The following is a 21,452-nucleotide window of genomic DNA, read 5'->3' as shown; positions in this document are numbered from 1 at the left end:
CAACCCCTTTCTCTGTCGCTCTCTCTAGGGGCAGTACCAGCCTTCAGACCTCCTGTGCCCAGAGACATATGTCTTTGTGCCCATAGAATGCTGCATCCCCAGCCTGGAGCAGACCCACTACGCACGCTTCAACCAGGACCCCGACGCAGGTACTGAAAACAACACCGCAACCTACAGTACACTATGAACGCTATCCTACGGCACACTGACCTATATCAGTCATTCTTGTGGTCGGCAGTAGCCTCAAGGTTACAGAATTGGGCCAGTAGGAGGGTTGCTGCTTCCAATCCTGAAATGTGACTGCAGTGAGACGGCAACCGGAGGGTTTCTGTCATCATAATCTCAACTACCATTTACTGCCATTGTGCCTGTGTGCGAGGCACTTAACCGCTACAACTGGTTCGGTTTGGGAATAACATGAAGCAAAAAAAATAAAAAATTCCAATTGACATTGGACAATAACGTTTCGATTGTATTCACAAGCTGTTATGGATGAGTGTGTGCTCAGATGAACCTGTGTGTGTGTGTGTGAGCCGAACCAAACTAATCCGAGTGATCGTGCAGTATGTTGAAACCTCTGGCTTAGCTCCAGACATCGAGCTTTCCCTGAACCCAGGTCAGTTTGTGTGCTGGCTCCACTGTGGTCAGACACTGTCATTATGAAAGACTCGGGGCTGCATCCCAAATGGCACCCTGTTCCCTACATAATGCACTACTGGGCCCTGGTCAGAAGTAGTGCACTATGTAGGGAAAAGGGTGTCATTTGCAATGCAGATGCTGTTATTATTACCAGAATAATGATATCAGTGATAATAGCTGGGCCGACCAGCAGACGCCACAGCTGGGAGGGAGAGAGTGGAGAGGAGGACAAGGAGGAGAGGGAGAGAAAGAGGTTTCATTGCGGATAACTGCTGAGTGGGGTACTTGAAAGTACTCTCTCGCTCTTACTCACACATAATGATACACACACACACTCCCCTCCCTCTCCCTGTTCTATCTATGTCCCGCTCTGCTGACTGTTCAGTTCTTTGTTAGAGTTCTATATCAGCACACACACTCCTTTTAACTATTTCTACCTCACCCCACATTTCTACCCCCACTGCCGTGTCTATAGTAAATCCTCTCCAAAGCTATTTAGCTCTTCCAAGATGAGCCTGGCTCCGTTTAGGCGAGCCTCACCTCTACTCACTGATCTGGCTAAGTAAACAACAGGCTAATATGTACAACTACCAGATCTTGAGATGGAGAGAAAATCCTCTAGAAACCATTCAGAAGAGTTGAAGTATTTGTCTCCAGTGTGTATGGCAGCCTGCAAGCTGAGAGAAAGAGAATCACTGCATTTTCACACACAGACCAGACAGACCAGACCAGACCAGACAGTTGCTTTGGCTGTTTCCAGTGTCTAACATACTAATAGTGTGGCGCAAGCGGTCACATTGGTCTTGGCAGGCAGAGGTGTGCGTAGTTTCAGGTGTTTGGTGTGTGTGCGCGGTGCGCACGCAACTGTCTCATTCATTTTTATTTAGCTACTCTGTTACATTTGCCACTGTTTTCCAGGGAGTTGTGACTGTGTGCCAGGGTTTCCTTTAACTGATCATTGCCAGCTTTTGGCAAGAAAAAAAATATATATATATTTTTATGAAAGATTGCCGCCGGTCAAATTCTTTGGGAGAAATTATGGAAATACCAGTTGATGTAAACACATTTGATCGGTCGATTAGGTTAACCTCTTGAAACTCTGGGGGCAGTATTTCATTTTTGGATGAAAAACATTCCCGTTTTAAACAAGATATTTTGTCACAAAAAGATGCTCGACTATGCATATAATTGATAGCTTTGGAAAGAAAACACTCTGAAGTTTCCAGAACTGCAAAGATATTGTCTGTGAGTGCCCCAGAACAGGAGCTACAGGCAAAACCAAGATGAAACTGCAACCAGGAAATGAGCAGGATTTTTGAGGCTCTGTTTTTCATTGTCTCCTTATATGGCTGTGAATGCGACAAGAATGAGCCTGCCCTATCTATCGTTTCCCCAAGGTGTCTGCAGCATTGTGACGTATTTGTAGGCATATCATTGGAAGATTGACCATAAGAGACTACATTTGCCAGGTGTCCGCCCGGTGTCCTCGGTCGAAACTGGTGCGTCATTTTCAGCTGCTGGTATTTTTCCATGGGATTCTGAGATGAAAGCAGGCTTCCACGAACGGCATATCAATGAAGAGATATGTGAAAAAACACCTTGAGGATTGATTCTAAACAACGTTTGCCATGTTTCGGTCGATATTATGGAGTTCATTTGGAAAAAGTTTGACGTTGTGGTGACTGAATTTTCGGTTCGTTTCGGTAGCCAAATGTGATGTACAAAACGGAGCGATTTCTCCTACACAAAGATTCTTTCAAGAAAAAATGAACATTTGCTATGTAACTGAGAGTCTCCTCATTGAAAACATCCGAAGTTCTTCAAAGGTAAATGATTTTATTTATTTGGTTTTCTGGTTTTTGTGAAAATGTTGCGTGCTAAATGCTACGCTAAATGCTAAGCTAGCTATCAATACTCTTACACAAATGCTTGATTTGCTATGGTTCAAAAGCATATTTTGAAAATCTGAGATGACAGTGTTGTTAAAAGGCTAAGCTTGAGAGCAGGCATATTATTTTCATTTCATTTGCGATTTTCAGAAATCGTTAACGTTGCGTTATGCTAATGAGCCTGAGGCTGTATTCACGATCCCGGATCCGGGATGGGTAGTATCAACAGGTTAATTTGCATAATTTTGTGGCATTAAATTGGTTTGTGTCTATTTTTGCTAGTCGTCATTTATCTTATCACACGCGCACAGCATATGCTACAGAGTCTAGTAGGCTATGAGCGGTATGAAACAAACTTCCTTCAAACTGCACGCAGACATAAATGGTACCCAAGAGTTCGTCTGATTCTGGGGAACTAGATGAAGGACGTCATTGACAAAATCCCAAGGCATCCCTTTGAAGGACAATTTGTAAATAAGTCATTATGACTGAACATATGGACTTATTACACAGTAAGTCTGACCCCTCAAATGTCAATCATTGGCAAAGGTCTAAAGAAAGGTTTGTTTTTTTAAAAGCCATTGGTAACACACTACGCCATCATGGATTAAAATCCTGCAGCGCACTCAAGGTCACCCTGCTCAAGCCAGCGCATGTCCAGGTCCGTCTGAAGTCTGCCAATGACCATCTGGATGATCCAGAGGAGGAATGGGAGAAGGCCATGTGGTCTGATGAGACAGAAATTGAGCTTTTTGGTCTAAACTCCACTCACCGTGTTTGGAGGGAGTAGAAAGATGAGTACAACCCCAAGAACACCATCCCAACCGTGAAGCATGGAGGTGGAAACATCATTCTTTGGGGATGCTTTTCTGCAAAGGGGACAGGACAACTGCACCGTATTGAGGGGAGGATGGATGGGGCCATGTATCACGAGATCTTGGCCAACAACCTCCTTCCCTCAGTAAGAGCATTGAAGATGGGTCGTGGCTGGGTCTTCCAGCATGACAATGACCTGAAATACATAGCCAGGGCAACTAAGGAGTGGCTCCGTAAGAAGCATCTCAAGGTCCTGGAGTGGCCTAGCCAGTCTCCAGAACTGAACCCAATAGAAAATCTTTGGAGGGAGCTGAAAGTCCGTGTTGTCAAGCGACAGCCACAAAACCTGAAGGATCTGGAGATGGTCTGTATGGAGGAGTGGGCCAAAATCCCTGCTGCAGTGTGTGCAAACCTGGTCAAGAACTACAGGAAACGTATGATCTCTGTAATTGCAAACAAAGGTTTCTGTACCAAATATTAAGTTCTGCTTTTCTGATGTATCAAATACTTATGTCATGCAATAAAATGCAAATTAATGACTTAAAAATCATACAATGTGATTTTCTGGATTTTTGTTTTAGATTCCGTCTCTCACAGTTGAAGTGTGCAAAGAGTGTGCAAAGCTGTCATCACGGCAAAGGATGGCTACTTTAAAGAATCTCAAATATAAAATATATATTTTTTCAAATAAGTGCATTTTTCCCAAAAAAATGTTTTTATGAATATCGCTGGCAACAGAATAAACAAAACAGTAGAAAAGAGCTGAATTTCTTATTTCTTTAGTGGTTAGAGCGTTGGACTAGTAACCGGAAGATTTCAAGTTCAAACCCCCGGGCTGACAAGGTACAAATCTGTCGTTCTACACCTGAACAGGCAGTTAACCTCTTACATCTATGGTGGCGCTATTTCATTTTTGGATGAAAAACGTTCCCGTTTTAAACAAGATATTTTGTCACAAAAAGATGCTCGACTATGCATATAATTGCTACTGTTTGAAAGAAAACACTCTGACGTGTCCAGAAATACAAATATCTTCTCTGTGCGTGCCCTTTAACGTGAGCTTCAGGCAAAACCAAGATGAGATGGCATCCAGGAAATGACAAGGATTTTTGAGGCTCTGTTTGTCATGATCTCCTTATATGGCTGTGAACGCAAGAGGAATGAGTCTGCCCTTTCTGTCGTTTCCCCAAGGTGTCTGCAGCATTGTGACGTATTTGTAGGCAGATCATTGGAAGATTGACCATAAGAGACCACATTTACCACGTGTCCGCCCGGTGTCCTGCGCCGAAATTGGTGCGCAAAAAGTCACCTGCCAGTATTTTTCCATGGGACACAGAGAGGGAAGCAAGCTTCCACGAACTGCATGTCAATGAAGAGATATGTGAAAAAACACCTTGAGGATTGATTCCAAACAACGTTTGCCATGTTTCGGTCGATATTATGTAGTTAATCCGGAAAAGTTTCACGTTGTAGGTGACTGCATTTTCGGTTCGTTTTAGCCAGGCGCAATGTAGAAAACGGAACGATTTCTCCTACACACAGACGCTTTCAGGAAACACTGCGCATCTGGTATGTGGCTGGGAGTCTCCTCATTGAAAACATCAGAAGCTCTTCAAAGGTAAATGATTTTATTTATTTGGTTATCTGGCTTTTGTGAAAATGTTGCGTGCTACATGCTACACAAAATGCTATGCTAGCTTTGCATACTCTTACACAAATTAGTCCATTTCTATGGTTCAAAAGCATATTTTGAAAATCTGAGATGACAGTGTTGTTAAGAAAAGGCTAAGCTTGAGAGCAAACGCATTATTTTAATTTTATTTGCGATTTTCAGAAATCGTTAACGTTGCGTTATGCTAATGAGCCTGAGGCTTAGTCACGATCCCGGATCCGGGATGGGGAGTTTCAAGAAGTTAACCCCACTGTTCCTAGGCCGTCATTGAAAATAAGAATTTGTTCTTAACTGACTTGCCTAACTAAATAAAGGTAAAATAAAAAAATATGGGCTCCCGAGTGGCGCAGCGGTCTAAGGTACTGCATCTCAATGCAAGAGATGTGTCACTGCATACCCTGGCTCGATTCCAGGCTTTATCACAACTTACCGTGATTGGGAGTCCCATAGGGCACACAATTATTATTATTTTTTAACCAGGCAAGTCAGTTAAGAACAAATTCTTATTTTCAATGACGGCCTAGGAACAGTGGGTTAACTGCCTGTTCAGGGGCAGAAAAACAGATTTGTACCTTGTCAGCTCAGGGGTTTGAACTTGCAACCAAGGTTGCGAGTCCGACGCTCTAACCACTAGGCTACCCTGCCGCCCCATACGTTACCAGTGATTTAGTCTTATTTTGGTCACACTTTGTTTGGGTAGTCGATCTGTAGATGGATAACAGATAGTATGACCATCTGTTGATAAGCAAGGTTTAGGGTTAGTAGATAGTTACTGATAGTCTGTAGAGAATCTACCAATGGACTATCCAAATAAAGTGTTACCATTCATTTTTGCTGACCTTAAAACAAATGTCCAATGCAGCCACTTTTATCTCAATATCAAATCATTTCTTGGTAAATTGGGTCGCCAATTTGCATGGGAGGGGGTCCCTGGGCAAGAAAAGATTTTAAGACCCTTGCACCGAATTACACTGAACAAACGTGACCGACCGCTTCGATTTGGTATTATGTAGCAACATTTGAAATTGTGTTTTTTTTACATTGGATAAAAGTAGTCTCAGGGCTAGAAAATGGTATATAATATACTACAGTTGAGGAACATTAGGAAAGTAAGCAGCTTGTTTTGCTTTTAAAATTGATAAACTTGTAACCCCACTTGAAAAAATGGCCCTTGAATGTTTTGGTACACCTACTGTAGAGCTCTTACTTGTTGACACCTATTCAGCATGCTTCACAGCTTCTTAAACCTTAGTCCCTCCCATCTCTTTAAGGAATCACATGTAAGGCCATGTGGCAAACACACACTTTATCAAATCTATGTTTATTTGTCAAATGCACAGTATACAGGTGTAAACGGTACAGTAATAGTACTTGCATAGGAGCAATATCAAAAACAGAAAGTGCCCAGATAAATAAATGTTATTAATATTTTGTTATTAGATGACACCCAACACACTTGTCTAAATTGATGGGCCATGTGAAGGAAATGCTATAACCATCCCTCACTGTCTGGGTCCCTATTGTCTAGACATGTACACATGTTCATGAAATACAATCGATGGCCGTAATCACCCCCAGACACACCAGCTAATTTGATGGATCATGTAATAATCCGGCCGAAGTGGAGTCTTTTTAGATATGTAGCTAGCTAAACAATGAACCGGCATAACCCCAACTCATACTACTACCAATACAAACATTGTCATAGCTGTATGACAGTATGTAACGCCAGTATGTAACTATCTCTTGACATTTTTAGTAGCCTACAGCATAACTCTTATGGACAGATATGACTTGTTTCACCAGTGCACATTACCATTAACCCCTTCATTATAGTGCCGATGAAATGTTCACCAAACGTCACACCAATCCGTTAAGCAGTTCTTTCATAATAATAGGATAAATCATTTGCAAATTTGTCAACCGTGACACTCGAATCACAGAGTCAGATTCATTATGACCTTGAACTCCCATTTGAATACTCAAGAAAGGTGTTGATATAATTAAAACCAGTAGCAGGTAATAAGCTGAGTTTGCTCTAAAACTTAGTGCATATATCAAATTTAGGGTCGGGCTGCTCATCTGAATTTCCTGTCTTTTTTTGTCTATTGCCAACACAAAACATGTCACTTAAAATGTTTTTGTATTTAATACACAGTAGCTATATGTACTCCCTTGTAGAGCAGTCCAGTGGACTATTTAGGGCCCTGGCCTCACCTTGGGGGTTAGAGGATAGCTGCTGGGGGCTGTCTCTGGTTGTCAGGATGAGGAGGCTGGAGGCCCTGTCTTAATGAGGTGTGTATGTGTGTGGTGTGCTAATCTATACATTTATGCTGACGTGTCGAAAAACAAGGGCGCACACGGGTTACATGCCTCCCGTGGAAAGCCTAGGCCTCTCTCTGACCTCAGGCACGTTTTAAACACTGGCTCATTCACGCACATGCACACACATACACTTTGTCACAATCTCTGTTTCTCCACAGGGTAAACGCTTATGCTGCAGCCAGGCGCCAACACACTCCTCTCTACCGACACACAAATATACGCACACACTTCTCTCTCTCCCCACCCAGCCAAGTGTATGTGGTCTTGCTGTGCTTTAACTGGTGCTGTTTATTGAAAGTGTGTATTTGGGTAGTGAAGCCAGGCGATATTGTGCCAAGTCGCTAGGAGAGACTGAGGACTTCGATTCTCTTCCATCTTTCCAAGTCCCAGTCTGACAGCACCCATAATAACAGATTCCCTCTGGAATAACACATACACACATTTGCACGCACACGCACAGAACTACACTCATGTAAGGGATAGTTGATTGGGGCTGTGATTAATGCGATAACGATTATTTTATCAAATCAATTAACTATGTTTAATAATTACGATGATTAAATGAATCATGTAACAATTAGTTAAGTAAAAATCTGGGGCACCATGGGAAAGTTTATTTAACGAGTTACTGTTTCCCAAATTAACTCAGTATATCAAGATATTCTGATATTTTTGTCTGTCATCCATCAATCATTTGCTCCTATTTCATTCTAATTCTGAATGTCGTAATATCCTATAAATCTGCACGAACCCTAGTCTCCATGATGAATCAGCAATACACAAATTTGCTTATTTATTTACTAACTACACTGCTCAAAAAAATAAAGGGAACACTTCAACACAATGTAACTCCAAGTCAATCACACTTCTGTGAAATCAAACTGTCCACTTAGGAAACAACACGGATTGACAATAAATTTCACATGCTGTTGTGCAAATGGAATATACAACAGGTGGAAATTATAGGCAATTAGCAAGACACCCCCAATAAAGGAGTGGTTCTGCAGGTGGTGACCACAGACCACTTCTCAGTTCCTATGCTTCCTGGCTGATGTTTTGGTCACTTTTGAATGCTGGCAGGGCTTTCACTCTAGTGGTAGCATGAGACGGAGTCTACAACCCACGCAAGTGGCTCAGGTAGTGCAGCTCATCCAGGATGGCACATCAATGCGAGCTGTGGCAAGAAGGTTGGCTGTGTCTGTCAGCGTAGTGTCCAGAGCATGGAGGCGCTACCAGGCGACAGGCCAGTACATCAGGAGACGTGGAGGAGGCCGTAGGAGGGCAACAACCCAGCAGCAGGACCGCTACCTCCACCTTTGTGCAAGGAGGAGCAGGAGGAGCACTGCCAGAGCCCTGCAAAATGACCTCCAGCAGGCCACAAATGTGCATGTGTCTGCTCAAACGGTCAGAAACAGACTCCATGGGGGTGGTATGAGGGCCCGACGTCCACAGGTGGGGGTTGGGCTTACAGCCCAACACCGTGCAGGACGTTTGGCATTTGCCAGAGAACACCAGATTGGCAAATTCTCCACTGGCGCCCTGTGCTCTTCACAGATTAAAGCAGGTTCACAATGAGCATATGTGACAGAAGTGACAGATTCTGGAGACGCCGTGGAGAACGTTCTGCTGCCTGCAACATCCTCCAGCATGACCGGTTTGGCGGTGGGTCAGTCATGGTGTGGGGTGACATTTCTTTGGGGGGGCCGCACAGCCCTCCATGTGCTTGCCAGAGGTAGCCTGACTGCCATTAGGTACCGAGATGAGATCCTCAGACCCCTTGTGAGACCATATGCTGGTGCAGTTGGCCCTGGGTTCCTCCTAATGCAAGACAATGCTCGACCTCATGTGGCTGGAGTGTGTCAGCAGTTCCTGCAAGAGCAAGGCATTGATGCTATGGACTGGCCCACCTGTTCCCCAGACCTGAATCTAATTGAGCACATCTGGAACATCATGTCCCGCTCCATCCACCTACGCCACGTTGCACCACAGACTATTCAGGAGTTGGCGGATGCTTTAGTCCAGGTCTGGGAGGAGACCATCCTCCACCTCATCAGGAGCATGCCCAGGCGTTGTAGGGAGGTCATACAGGCACGTGGAGGCCACACACACTACTGAGCCTCATTTTGACTTGTTTTAAGGACATTGCATCAAAGTTGGATCAGCCTGTAGTGTGGTTTTCCACTTTAATTTTGAGTGTGACTCCAAATCCAGACCTCCACAGGTTGATAAATTTGATTTCCATTGATAATTTTTGTGTGATTTTGTTGTCAGCATATTCAACTATGTAATGAAAAAAATGATTTAATAAGAACTAACCTGATATGACTGCTTGTTACACAATGAAAAGGGGGGCAGGAGAAGGGACACAGGAATTCAACTATCGTACATACAGTTAAATAATACGCTCAACGTAAATATGGATATATTTATGCTTGTATGTCTTTGTTGTCTCTCTCTGGTGAAATCACTCGATCCATCTACTCGATCCATCTAAGTCTCTGGTTGTGTAATTCTCTGCTTTGTCCACCAGATGTCACCATGTCCTTTGTAGTCATAGCTCCTTGATCTCGGAGTGTCTGTTAACCTCTTACATCTATGGGGGCGCTATTTCATTTTTGGATGAAAAACGTTCCCGTTTTAAACAAGATATTTTGTCACAAAAAGATGCTCGACTATGCATATAATTGATAGCATTCGAAAGAAAACACTCTGACGTGTCCAGAAATACCAAGATATTCTCTGTGCGTGCCCTAGAACGTGAGCTTCAGGCAAAACCAAGATGAGACGGCATCCAGGAAATGAGCAGGATTTTTGAGGCTCTGTTTTCCATTGTCTCCTTATATGGCTGTGAATGCGAGAGGAATGAGCCTGCCCTTTCTGTCGTTTCCCCAAGGTGTCTGCAGCATTGTGACGTATTTGTAGGCAGATCATTGGAAGATTGACCATAAGAGACCACATTTACCAGGTGTCCGCCCGGTGTCCTGCGCCGAAATTGGTGCGCAAAAGTCACCTGCTAGTATTTTTCCATGCGATACAGAGACGAAAGCAAGCTTCCACGAACTGCATATCAATGAAGAGATATGTGAAAAAACACCTTGAGGATTGATTCCAAACAACGTTTGCCATGTTTCGGTCGATATTATGTAGTTAATCCGGAAAAAGTTTTACGTTGTAGGTGACTGAATTTTCGGTTCGTTTCGGTAGCCAGACGCAATGTAGAAAACGGAACGATTTCTCCTGCACACAGACGCTTTCAGGAAAAACTGCGCATTTGGTATGTAACTGAGAGTCTCCTCATTGAAAACATCAGAAGCTCTTCAAAGGTAAATGATTTTATTTATTTGGTTATCTGGTTTTTGTGAAAATGTTGCGTGCTAAATGCTACTCAAAATGCTATGCTAGCTTTGCATACTCTTACACAAATTAGTCAATTTCTATGGTTCAAAAGCATATTTTGAAAATCTGAGATGACAGTGTTGTTAAGAAAAGGCTAAGCTTGAGAGCAGATGCATTATTTTCATTTTATTTGCCATTTTCAGAAATCGTTAACGTTGCGTTATGCTAATGAGCCTGAAACTTTAGTCACAAACCCGGATCCGGGATGGGGAGTTTCAAGAAGTTGAAGTGAATCTTCATTCTGGAAGTGTTCGTTAGAATGGGTCCTTCAAAGTACTACCCGGTGGTTCTCGGTCGAGTTTACTAGACTAAAGTACTTAAACAGATGCAGACTGATGTTCCTGTGTTGTCTTTGAGAGAGAGTTTCAGAGTTTCTAACCATTTCGTATCTTTCAGCTCATGCTGTTGTTCACACTGGTCTTTAGTTTTAAACCATTGCTCAGCAGTGTAGCCACCTCTTCACACTGTCTGGTCTCTATAGAGATTTAAATTCCTACCATTTCAACGTGCAGCCACCGCTCCATGTTTTTCTGGTCTTTATTGTCTATCCATTCGTGACGTCAAGCTTACCGTCCGCCTACTTGGTCTAATGTAAATTCTTCAGCGAGTCCTTTTAAATACTTGAGGGAGAAGGGCATTCCCTCCTTTTGTCAAAATGTCTGTGCTCACATGGGCATGGTTACTGACTTACAGTGGCTTGCAAAAGTATTCACCCCCTTGGCATTTTTCCTATTTTGTTGCCTTACAATCTGGAATTTAAATTGATTTTTGGGGGGTGATCATTTGATTTTACCACTTTGCTGACGAGCACTTGCCTACCACTTTGAAGATGCAAAATATTTTTTATTGTGAAGCAAACAATGAATAAGACAAAAAAAAACAGAACTTGAGTCAATACTTTGTAGAGACCTTTTTCAGTAATTACAGCTGCAAGTCTATTGGGGTATGTCTCTATAAGCTTGGCACATCCAGCCACTGGGATTTTTGCCCATTCTTCAAGGCAAAACTGCTCCAGCTCCTTCAAGTTGGATGGGTTCTGCTGGTGGACAGCAATCTTTAAATCATACCACAGATTCTCAATTGGATTGAGGTCTGGGCTTTGACTAGGCCATTCCAAGACGTTAAAATGTTTCCCTTTAAACCACTCAAGTGTTGCTTTAGCAGTATACTTAGGGTCAATGTCCTGCTTGAAGGTGAACCTCTGTCCCAGTCTCAAACCTGTTCCAGTCTTCCAGAGATTTTTCTCAAGAATTTCCCTGTATTTAGCGCCATCCATCATTCCTTCAATTCTGATCAGTTTCCCAGTCCCTGCCGATGAAAAACATCCCCAAAACATGATGCTGCCACCACCATGCTTCACTGTGGGGATGGTGTTCTCAGGGTGATGAGAGGTTTTGGTTTACGCCAGACATAGCTTTTTCCTTGATGGCCAAAAAGCTCCATTTTAGTCTCATCTGACCAGAGTACCTTCTTCCACATGTTTGGGAAGTCTTCACCTTTTGGCGAACAACAAACATGTTTGCTTATTTTTTTCTGGACACTCTTCAGTAAAGCCCAGCTCTGTGGAGTGTACGGCTTAAAGTGGTCCTATGGACAGATACGCCAATCTCCGCTGTGGATCTTTGCAGCTCCTTCAGGGTTATCTGTGGTATCTTTGTTGCCTCTGATTAATGCCCTCTTTGCATTGTCCATGAGTTTTTGTAGGTGGCACTTTCATGGCGGGTTTGTTGTGGTGCCATATTTTTTAAATTTTTAATGGAATAATAATAATGGATTTATTGGTGCTCCGTGGGATGTTCAAAGTTTCTGATATTTTTTTATAACCCAACCCTGACCTGTACTTCTCCACGACTTTGTCACTGAACTGTTTGGAGAGCTCCTTGGTCTTCATTGTGCAGCTTTCTTGGTGGTGCCCCTTGCTTAGTGGTGTTGCAGACTCTGGCCTTTCAGTACAGGTGTGTATATATACTGAGATCATGTGACACTTAGATTGCACACAGGTGGACTTTATTTAATTAATTATGTGACTTCTGAAGGGAATTGGTTGCATCAGATCTTATTTAGGGGCTTCATAGCAAAGGGGGTGAATACATATGCACGCACCACTTTTCATTTGTTTATTTTTTAGAATTTGAAACAAGTTTTTTTTTTTAATTAAAAATCATTTCACTTCACTTCAATACATTTAAATTACAGGTTGTAATGCAACAAAATAGGAAAACTGCCAAGGGGGATGAATACTTTTGCAAGGCACTGTATCAAAAGACTATATGAAAACCATTATCTCATTTAGAAGGCTAAAAATCACATTTAATCTTCTCACAAATCGTTTAATTTTTAATCATATAAGAGCCACAACATTTATATGTAAATCTGATAACTGAGAAATATACACATTCAGAGATACAGTTTGTTCTACCGTCCTTAGTTCCATCACAAATTAGAAACTTATTTGACATTATTTGATTGTTTGGAGCCACACGAACCATTCACCACATTTATGTTAGAAATGTCCAAACTTTTGATGTTACAGTCTCTCTGTGGTATCAAAGGGATGATTAACTTCCATTTCTGGAGAGTGGGAGAGGAGTTCTTGCAAGGTATTTACGACCTGGTTGTTAAGTCATAAAACTCATGAGAGAGGGGGGCTGATCTGTCACCTATGATTCTCACCCAAGAGGGCAAGTCATGACATTGGTCAAGATCACTGTCTCTCCGCTGACCCAGTCAATCAGTAAACAGAACAAAGATGTTCTAAGATTCAATAAACCACCTTGTTATTCAGAAGAGGTAGGACTAACAACCACATTCTACACGATGTGGAAGAAAAGGACAGAAATAAATTGCCTGTTGAATATAGAGCCTCTCCTATGCAATTAGTACAGGAAGGTGTGCTCGCCACCTCTGCTAGGCAATTAGTGTTAGCTCTTCAGGCTCCCCTGGTTTCTCAGCGGCAGCTGTTTATCGGCAGTCGTGTCAGTGACGGTTTGTCGCAAAACTAAGACTCACCGAAACAAAGACTGTTCTGCCGAGTTGTTCGAGGAAGGAAAGAGAGGAGGGCTTCACACCACTCACTTGAGTATCTTACCTAGTTATATACAGTTGAACTAATTTTGCTATTTTGTTGCTTTGTCAACTGTGTGTGTTTTCTTTACCTGTTTGCACCTCTCCCTGTAGGCTTTACAGACACTCCCCAACCCTTTGTTGCAACCCTTCTAATTTAGTGTAACCTGCATGCACAACCCATGTAGAATTCCAGGTCTCTGGCAGCGTTTGGAACTGCCGATCTGCAGTCCGCTGAGTTAATTTCAGCCGGTGCTACCCTTCAGTCCCTTGACTTTTTCGCCCTGACGAGCACTGCTTCTCCAGCTGCTCTTCATCTGACTGTTTTCTCTTATAGTCTGAGAGCATCTGGTTGTCGTGGTGGTGGCACAGGTCTACTCATTTCTCCTAAATGGAGATTTTCTCCCTCTCATCTGTCCATCTACTCATTTAAATGCCATACTGTCACTTGTCCACTCAAGCTTAACATTGTCATCTATCGCCCACCAGGTACCCCTGGAGAATTCCTCAATGAGCTTGACACCGTGATAAGCTCATTTCCTGATGATGGCTCACCGCTCTTCATACTTGGCGACTTCAAATTCCCAACGTCTGCTTTTGATTCATTTCTTTCAAATTCTCTTTCTCCTCCTTCCCTCTTTTGACCTCACCCTTTCCCAATCCCTTCCAACTCACAAGGCAGGCAATATGCTTGACCTCATCTTTACCAAGAGGCTGCTCGCCTACTAATCTCACTGAAACACCCTCCAGGTCTCTGATCACTACTTAGTTTCCTTTTCGGTCTGCCTTTCTCCCAACCCTAACCACTCAGCCCCTATCCAGATGGTCACCCACCGTCACAATCTTTGCCCATCTCCTCTTGTATCCTATAATCTCTCCCTTCTGCTAAATCAAAACAAATGTATTTATATAGCCCTTCGTACATCAGCTGATATCTCAAAGTGCTGTACAGAAACCCAGCCTAAAACCCCAAACAGCAAGCAATGCAGGTGTAAAAGCACGGTGGCTAGGAAAAACTCCCTAGAAAGGCCAAAACCTAGGAAGAAACCTAGAGAGGAACCAGGCTATGTGGGGTGGCCAGTCCTCTTCTAGCTGTGCCGGCTGGAGATTATAACAGAACATGGCCAAGATGTTCAAATGTTCATAAATGACCAGCATGGTCAAATAATAATAATCACAGGCAGAACAGTTGAAACTTGAGCAGCAGCACGGCCAGGTGGACTGGGGACAGCAAGGAGTCATCATGTCAGGTAGTCCTGAGGCATGGTCCTAGGGCTCAGGTCCTCCGAGAGAGAGAAAGAAAGAGAGAAAGAGAATTAGAGAGGGCATACTTAAATTCACACAGGACACCGGATAGGACAGGAGAAGTACTCCAGATATAACAAACTGACCCTAGCCCCCCGACACAAACTACTGCAGCATAAATACTGGAAGATTCTCCCTTCTGTCTTATGATTCTGCCTCTTCGACCCTACTCTCCTCCCTTTCCGCATCCTATGACTCTCACTGTCTCCTTTCTTCCAGGCCGGATCGGCCTTCCACTCCTGCTCCGTGGCTGAGTGACTCATTGCGAGCCTACAGAACAGGGTTGTGGGCAGCTGAGTGAAATGGAGGAAAACTAAACTTTGAAAGAACCTTCTTTTCCTCGATCAGCTGCTAACGCCACTTTCTACCATGCTAAATTTCAAACTTCTGCCTAACCCTAGGAAACACTTTTCCACCTTCTCCCTCCTTAATCATCCACCCCTTCCCTCCTCCCTCTGCAGACGACTTTGTCAACCACTTTGAAAAAAAAGTTGACGACATCCGCTACTCATTCACTCAGCCGATTGAGTCCACTGGTCTCACTCACACAGAACTACCCTACGCCTTGACCTCTTTCTCCCCTCTCCAGATGACATGCTGCGACTGGTGGGTCTGGCCACCTGACAACTTGCCTGCTCAATCCCATCCCCTCCTCCTTCTCCAGATTATCTCTGAAGACCTTCTCCCATTCCTCACTTCCCTCATCAACTCCTCCCTGACCACTGGCTGCGTCCCCTCTGACTTTAATTTATTTTCTTTCCAAAACACTTGAGCGTGCTGTCTGATCAACTTTCTCGTTATCTTTCTCAGAACGATCTTCTTGCCCTAACCAGTCAGGCTTCAAGACGGGTCACTCAACTGAGACTGCTTTTCTCTTTTCACGAAGGCTCTCCGCAATGCCAAAGCCGACTCTCCTCTGTTCTCATCCTCCTAGATCTATCCGCTGCCTTTGACACCTGAAACATCAGATCCTCCTCTCCACCCTCTCAGGGCTGGGCGTCTCAGGCTATGCACACTCTTGGATTGCATCCTACCAGGCAGGCCGCGCCTACTAGGTGACGTGGAGAGGATCTGTGTCTGCACCACGTACTCTCTCTACTGGTGTCCCCCAGGGCTGGTTCTTAGGCCTCTTCTCTCTATACATCAAGTCACTCGGCTCCGTCATATCCTCACATGGCGTCTCCTATCATTGCTATGCGGATGACACTCAACAACCTTTCTCATCCCCCCCCTTCTGACACCCATGTGGCGACACGCATCTCTGCGTGCCTGGCAGATATCTTGGATGTCGGCCTACCACCTCAAGCTACACCTCGACAAGATGGAATTGCTCTTCCTCCCGGGGAAAGCCTATCCACTCAGACCTCCATCACGGTGTCACCCTCAACTCCAGTGTCACCCTCCCAGAGTTCAAAGAACCTTGGCATGATCCTGGACAACACTGTGTCGTTCTCTACAAACATCAAAGCAGTGACTCACTCCTGCAGGTTCATCCTCTACAACATCTGTAGCTACCTCACACAGGAAGTGCCACAGGTTCTAATCCAGGCACTTGTCCTCTCCCGTCTGGCCTACTGCAACTCGCTGTTGGCTGGGCTCGCCGCTTGTGCCATCAAACCCCTTCAACTTATCCAGAACGCAGCAGCACGCCTGGTTTTCAACTTTCCCAAGTTCTCTCATGTCACCCTGCTCCTCCGCACACTCGTCTAGCTGAAGCCTGCATCCACAACAAGACCACGGTGCTTACCTATGGAACAGCAGGAGGAATTGCCCCTCCCTACCTTCAGCTATGCTCAAACCCTACACCCCAATCTGAGTACTCCAATCTGCCACCTCAGGTCTCTTGGCCCTCCCACCCCTAAGGGAGGGCAGCTCCCACTCAGCCAAGTCCAAGCTCTTCTCTGTCCTGGCACCCCAATTGGGGAACCATCTTCCCCCTGAAGCTATTACAGCAGAGTCCCTGCCCATCTTCCAAAAACATCTGAAACCCTACCTCTTCAAACAGTATCTTAAATAATCCTCCTCCTCACCTCGACCCACCCCCAAAATACAAATGAAAGAAACACAACCTGCACTTGACCCCCACCCCCCTTCTAGGTCTGACTCTACTGACGGCTACATTATTGAGGAACAGTTTACTTTCTATGCCTGTGATATGTGGTTGTCCCACCTAGCTATCTATTTTAAGATGAACGCACTAACTGTAAGTCGCTCTGGATAGGTGTTTCTCAGTGACTCTTAAAGAAAGAACATTATTCTCTCTCTCGTGGGATTAAAGAGTTCCATGAAGAGAGCGGAAAGACATTGTCATTGAAGACAGTTTTGTGCTCGAGTCGCTTGTTTATTTAGATAAACGCGATTGAATTGAAACAACTTTTCTTTTGACAATATTATCCGTGACCTAGTTGCAGGTTATCTGATCACAAAGGTTGATTATCCAAAAGGTCATGGTTTGATGACTATTTGATTATTTCACCAACTTTTATTGAATTATTCTGGTATTAGTTATTGAAGGTCTGTGTGAGAAATACTTTGTTTCACCTTGCTTCGTACTGTATGTGGTTTTGAGAAGGCTGCTGTTGTATTTGAGTGTTATAATGCTGATTGTTTGGGAAACCAATCCACTGCTCTTTATTATTTTCATTGAGTGTTATCAGTCTGAAGCTATATCACAGTGAGTGATTGTATATATTGACTATTGAGACACCATACTGTTGCTTTTTTGTTTTGCTGTGTTGACTGTCCAGACTCAACCATACCACTACTCCTAGTAGATGCAGACTGTTCATGTGAAACATTCTATAATTATAAAATAATAATTAAAGAAACTGGTACACTTCGTGTGAATTGATGGACTTACATCAAACAATCCTAAATGTTTATCTGGACTCACCGTGTGGATTGATTTAATAGAGAACATACCATTGTACTCTTACACATGATAATCCCCCTCTCTCGCTCTCCATGTGTCTGACTTCCTATGTGTCTGGCTCACGTCCTCTTATCAGTCTCTCTGTCTCTGACTGGTTGTCAGAGGTACTTTAGTTGTGTTCATCACAAGTGCCACTAACTAGGTCTGGCTCTAACACTAATGCTCTCCTCCTGAGTGGATCATTATATCCTTCTGTTCTGAGAGAGATCACTCCACCTCTTCTTTCCTCTTCTCTCCAAATCCCCTGTTAGAGCTGAGATGAGAGGGATGGAGAGGAAAGATGGAAGTAGTTAGTAAATTAGGCTTAGAGGTGTTTTAATGAGTGAGACATTTTGGTTTTAGTCTGAATCTGTGGCACCTCTGCCTTATTGACATCCCTATAGATACATCATGTTGTATTGATCAATGTTTATGAAACCACATGAAACAGACCACACTGGATCCACAAATCAATTCTGTATGCTGCTTTCTTGGCCATGGCTCACTCAAAAGAGATGCCAGTCTCAGTGACTTCCCTGGTTAAATAAAGAATACATGAATAAACACGGTTGTCAAAGCCCTGGAGCCCCTCGTCTCGGTCCTGACCCTCTCACTTCAGAGACACTACCCAATTTACCTCTGATCTGGAAGAAGTTTGCCCTCTCCGCAGACCCATGTCAGTGGACGTCCGGTGGTCCTGATGGACCGTGAGGGTCTGGAGCCGCTCACCAGGCAGGAGCCCTGGAGGAGAGAGTGATGGATGTAGGGAATGAGTGAGCGAACGTGGGAAGGAGGACTGGGGATGGATTTGTTTATAAGGGGAGCGGATGTTTGGATTGTCTGACGGAGGAAGGGGGAGAAGGAGAGACCTGGTCTCCTCTCTTGTGACATCTCTGCTCAGTGTTATTGGCAAGGTTAATTGGGCAGCTAAAAGCCTCAGCCTCTCTGTCCTCCAGCTCTGTTGGACTGTCTGGATGCGTCCCAAATGGCACCATATTCCCTACAGTGCACTATATAGGTAATAGGGTACCATTTGGGATGCAAACGCTGTTTAATAGTCCCTCTGTTTTTGCTCTCCACTGGGGGGAAATAGCGTGTAGGCTCCATTCTGCTGTCAACTCTGATGGACATGCTCAGGAATGTCTGTGTCCCTCCTAACAGAGCTCCATTCTGCTTTGCACTGCCAGATAGCATGATGCTAACAGAGCTCCATTCTGCTTTTCACTGCCAGATAGCATGATGCTAACAGATCTCCATTCTGCTTTTCACTGCCAGATAGCATGATGCGAACAGAGCTCCATTCTGCTTTGCACTGCCAGATAGCATGATGCTAACAGAGCTCCATTCTGCTTTTCACTGCCAGATAGCATGATGCTAACAGAGCTCCATTCTGCTTTACACTGCCAGATAGCATGATGCTAACAGAGCTCCATTCTGCTTTTCACTGCCAGATAGCATGATGCTAAAAGAGCTCCATTCCGCTTTACACTGCCAGATAGCATGATGCTAACAGAGCTCCATTCCGGATTTACACTGCCAGATAGCATGATGCTAACAGAGCTCCATTCCGCTTTTCACTGCCAGATAGCATGATGCTAACAGAGCTCAAACCTGTCCCCAAGACCAAAAAAAAGAGTGCTCATTTAGGGTCACACACACACACCGAATTTAGGACTTTATGTCCTGAATACAAAGCGTTATGTTTGGGGCAAATCCAACATAACGCATCACTGAATAGCAGTCTTCATATTTTTGATGTATGGTGGTGGCTGTATGCCAAGAGTGTGCAGCGCTGTCTTCAAGGCAATGGGTGGCTACTTTGAATAATCTAAATATGTTTTATATTTGGGGCTACTTTAAAGAATCTAAATTTAACACTTATTTTTGGTTACTACATGACGCCATATGTGTAATTTCATAGTTTTGATGTCTTCACTATTATTCTACAATGTAGAAAATAGTAAAAAATAAAGAAAATCCCTTAAATGAGTAGGTGTGTCCAAACTTTTGACTGGTACTGTATGTCAGCTTAAATCTATGTATGGCTGTGTCGCAATGATCAATAGCCAACTTGACAGAGCTTGAAAAAATGTGCAAATATTGTACAATCTTGGTGTGCAATGCTCTTAGACTTACACAGTAATCACTGCCAAACGTGATTCTATCATGTATTGAATACTGTGAATACTTATGTAAATGAGATATTTCTCTATTTCTAAACATTTCTAAAAACATGTTTTCACTTTTTTGTTATGGGGAATTGTGTGTAGATGGGTGAAGAAAATACATCTATTTAATCCATTTTGAATTTGGGCTGTAACAGAAAATATGGAAGTCAAGTGTTATGAATACTTGTTTACTCTTGTGAAGCCACAGGCGTAAATATTCAAGTTGTGAGATATTGCTGATTTTTGTTTTTCGTTTCAAAAGATAAAACTGATATGTAATAGATTTCACAAATCAGCATTTTTAGAAGAGATGAAAACAACTGAGTGTTTAAATAAAACGTGATGCAAAACTGGATTCAATAATATCTCACTCAAAATATACATATCCCCCTGTAGTAAAGGAAGAGAGAGGGAAAGAAAGAAGTTGGGAGCCCAAGGGCATTTTCCAATTCCTCCCTTTTTCTCATTAAACCCACGTGGAAATATGATTTAATAAAATGTTGTGCTGAGCTGTGGAAGAAACAAATCTTGACTAAAGTCAGCAGAAACCATCCAGAGTGGGTCAGTATTGGCCACACTGTATTCGTGCATTCGGTTCCCTCTCTACTCCTCATCTTCCTCTTCTCTGCGCCTTTAATAATGAACATGAAGACTGAATTTGAAGCATTAACTAGATCATATTGGTTGACTAAGGTGGTCCCCTCTCTCTTCCTTCTCCTCGTCCTCCTTAGCTCCGCTTCTTTATCATTTTCATCATGGAGTGTGAATGGATCTGAAGCATTATTAGGGTTCTCTGTCTGGATCACGTTGGTACACTAATGCCCTACAAGTGGAGAAGTGGGCAGTTTATCAAAAGCTAACTCCAGTCGTCGTTGTGGGAACAGAGCAACTGAATGTAGAAAGTAAAAGTCGAGAGGCAGAAGTGCCGTGATGCATGGTCAAGTCAACACTATAATAATAGTACTGTCTGTCTGTTTGTCTCTCTCCCTCTGTCTCATCTCGTCTCATAACTCTTCAGCTGGAGAGCAGAGGCGGGCTTAGTTGGGTGAATATTTGTATGAGTTCATTTAAAATTGGAACAATAAGAGAAAACACACAGTCCATACACCACCCTCAGCTGGGTACCACATGTGCCTAGCTCTAGTTTGGAGAGTAACGTAATGAAGAGTGGGCGGGAGCCTTTTTTGTCTATTAATAACAATCATAACTCTCCTCCTGTTTCGCTCATTTGTCGCCACGTGGCTGCACTGCCTGTGTGGAATCACCAT

The 21,452-nt window shown here is 43.5% G+C and overlaps 1 protein-coding gene across 4 annotated transcripts in view; it reads left to right on the top strand.

Moving 5' to 3' along the window:
* Positions 1 to 21,452, top strand: part of LOC135510773 (arginyl-tRNA--protein transferase 1) — a 174,009-nt gene that overhangs the window by 136,646 nt on the left and 15,911 nt on the right. For all 4 annotated transcript variants that reach the window (XM_064931982.1, XM_064931981.1, XM_064931980.1 and 1 more), the window contains one exon: positions 29 to 149. In XM_064931982.1, coding sequence (XP_064788054.1) covers positions 29 to 149 — 121 coding nt within the window. The remainder of the gene's footprint in view (positions 1 to 28; positions 150 to 21,452) is intronic.

This window comes from Oncorhynchus masou, chromosome 23 (assembly GCF_036934945.1).
Source record: "Oncorhynchus masou masou isolate Uvic2021 chromosome 23, UVic_Omas_1.1, whole genome shotgun sequence".
NCBI lineage: Eukaryota > Metazoa > Chordata > Actinopteri > Salmoniformes > Salmonidae > Oncorhynchus > Oncorhynchus masou.
The sequence above is the reverse complement of the archived record's forward strand: the minus strand, read 5'-3'. Positions and strand labels throughout refer to the sequence as shown.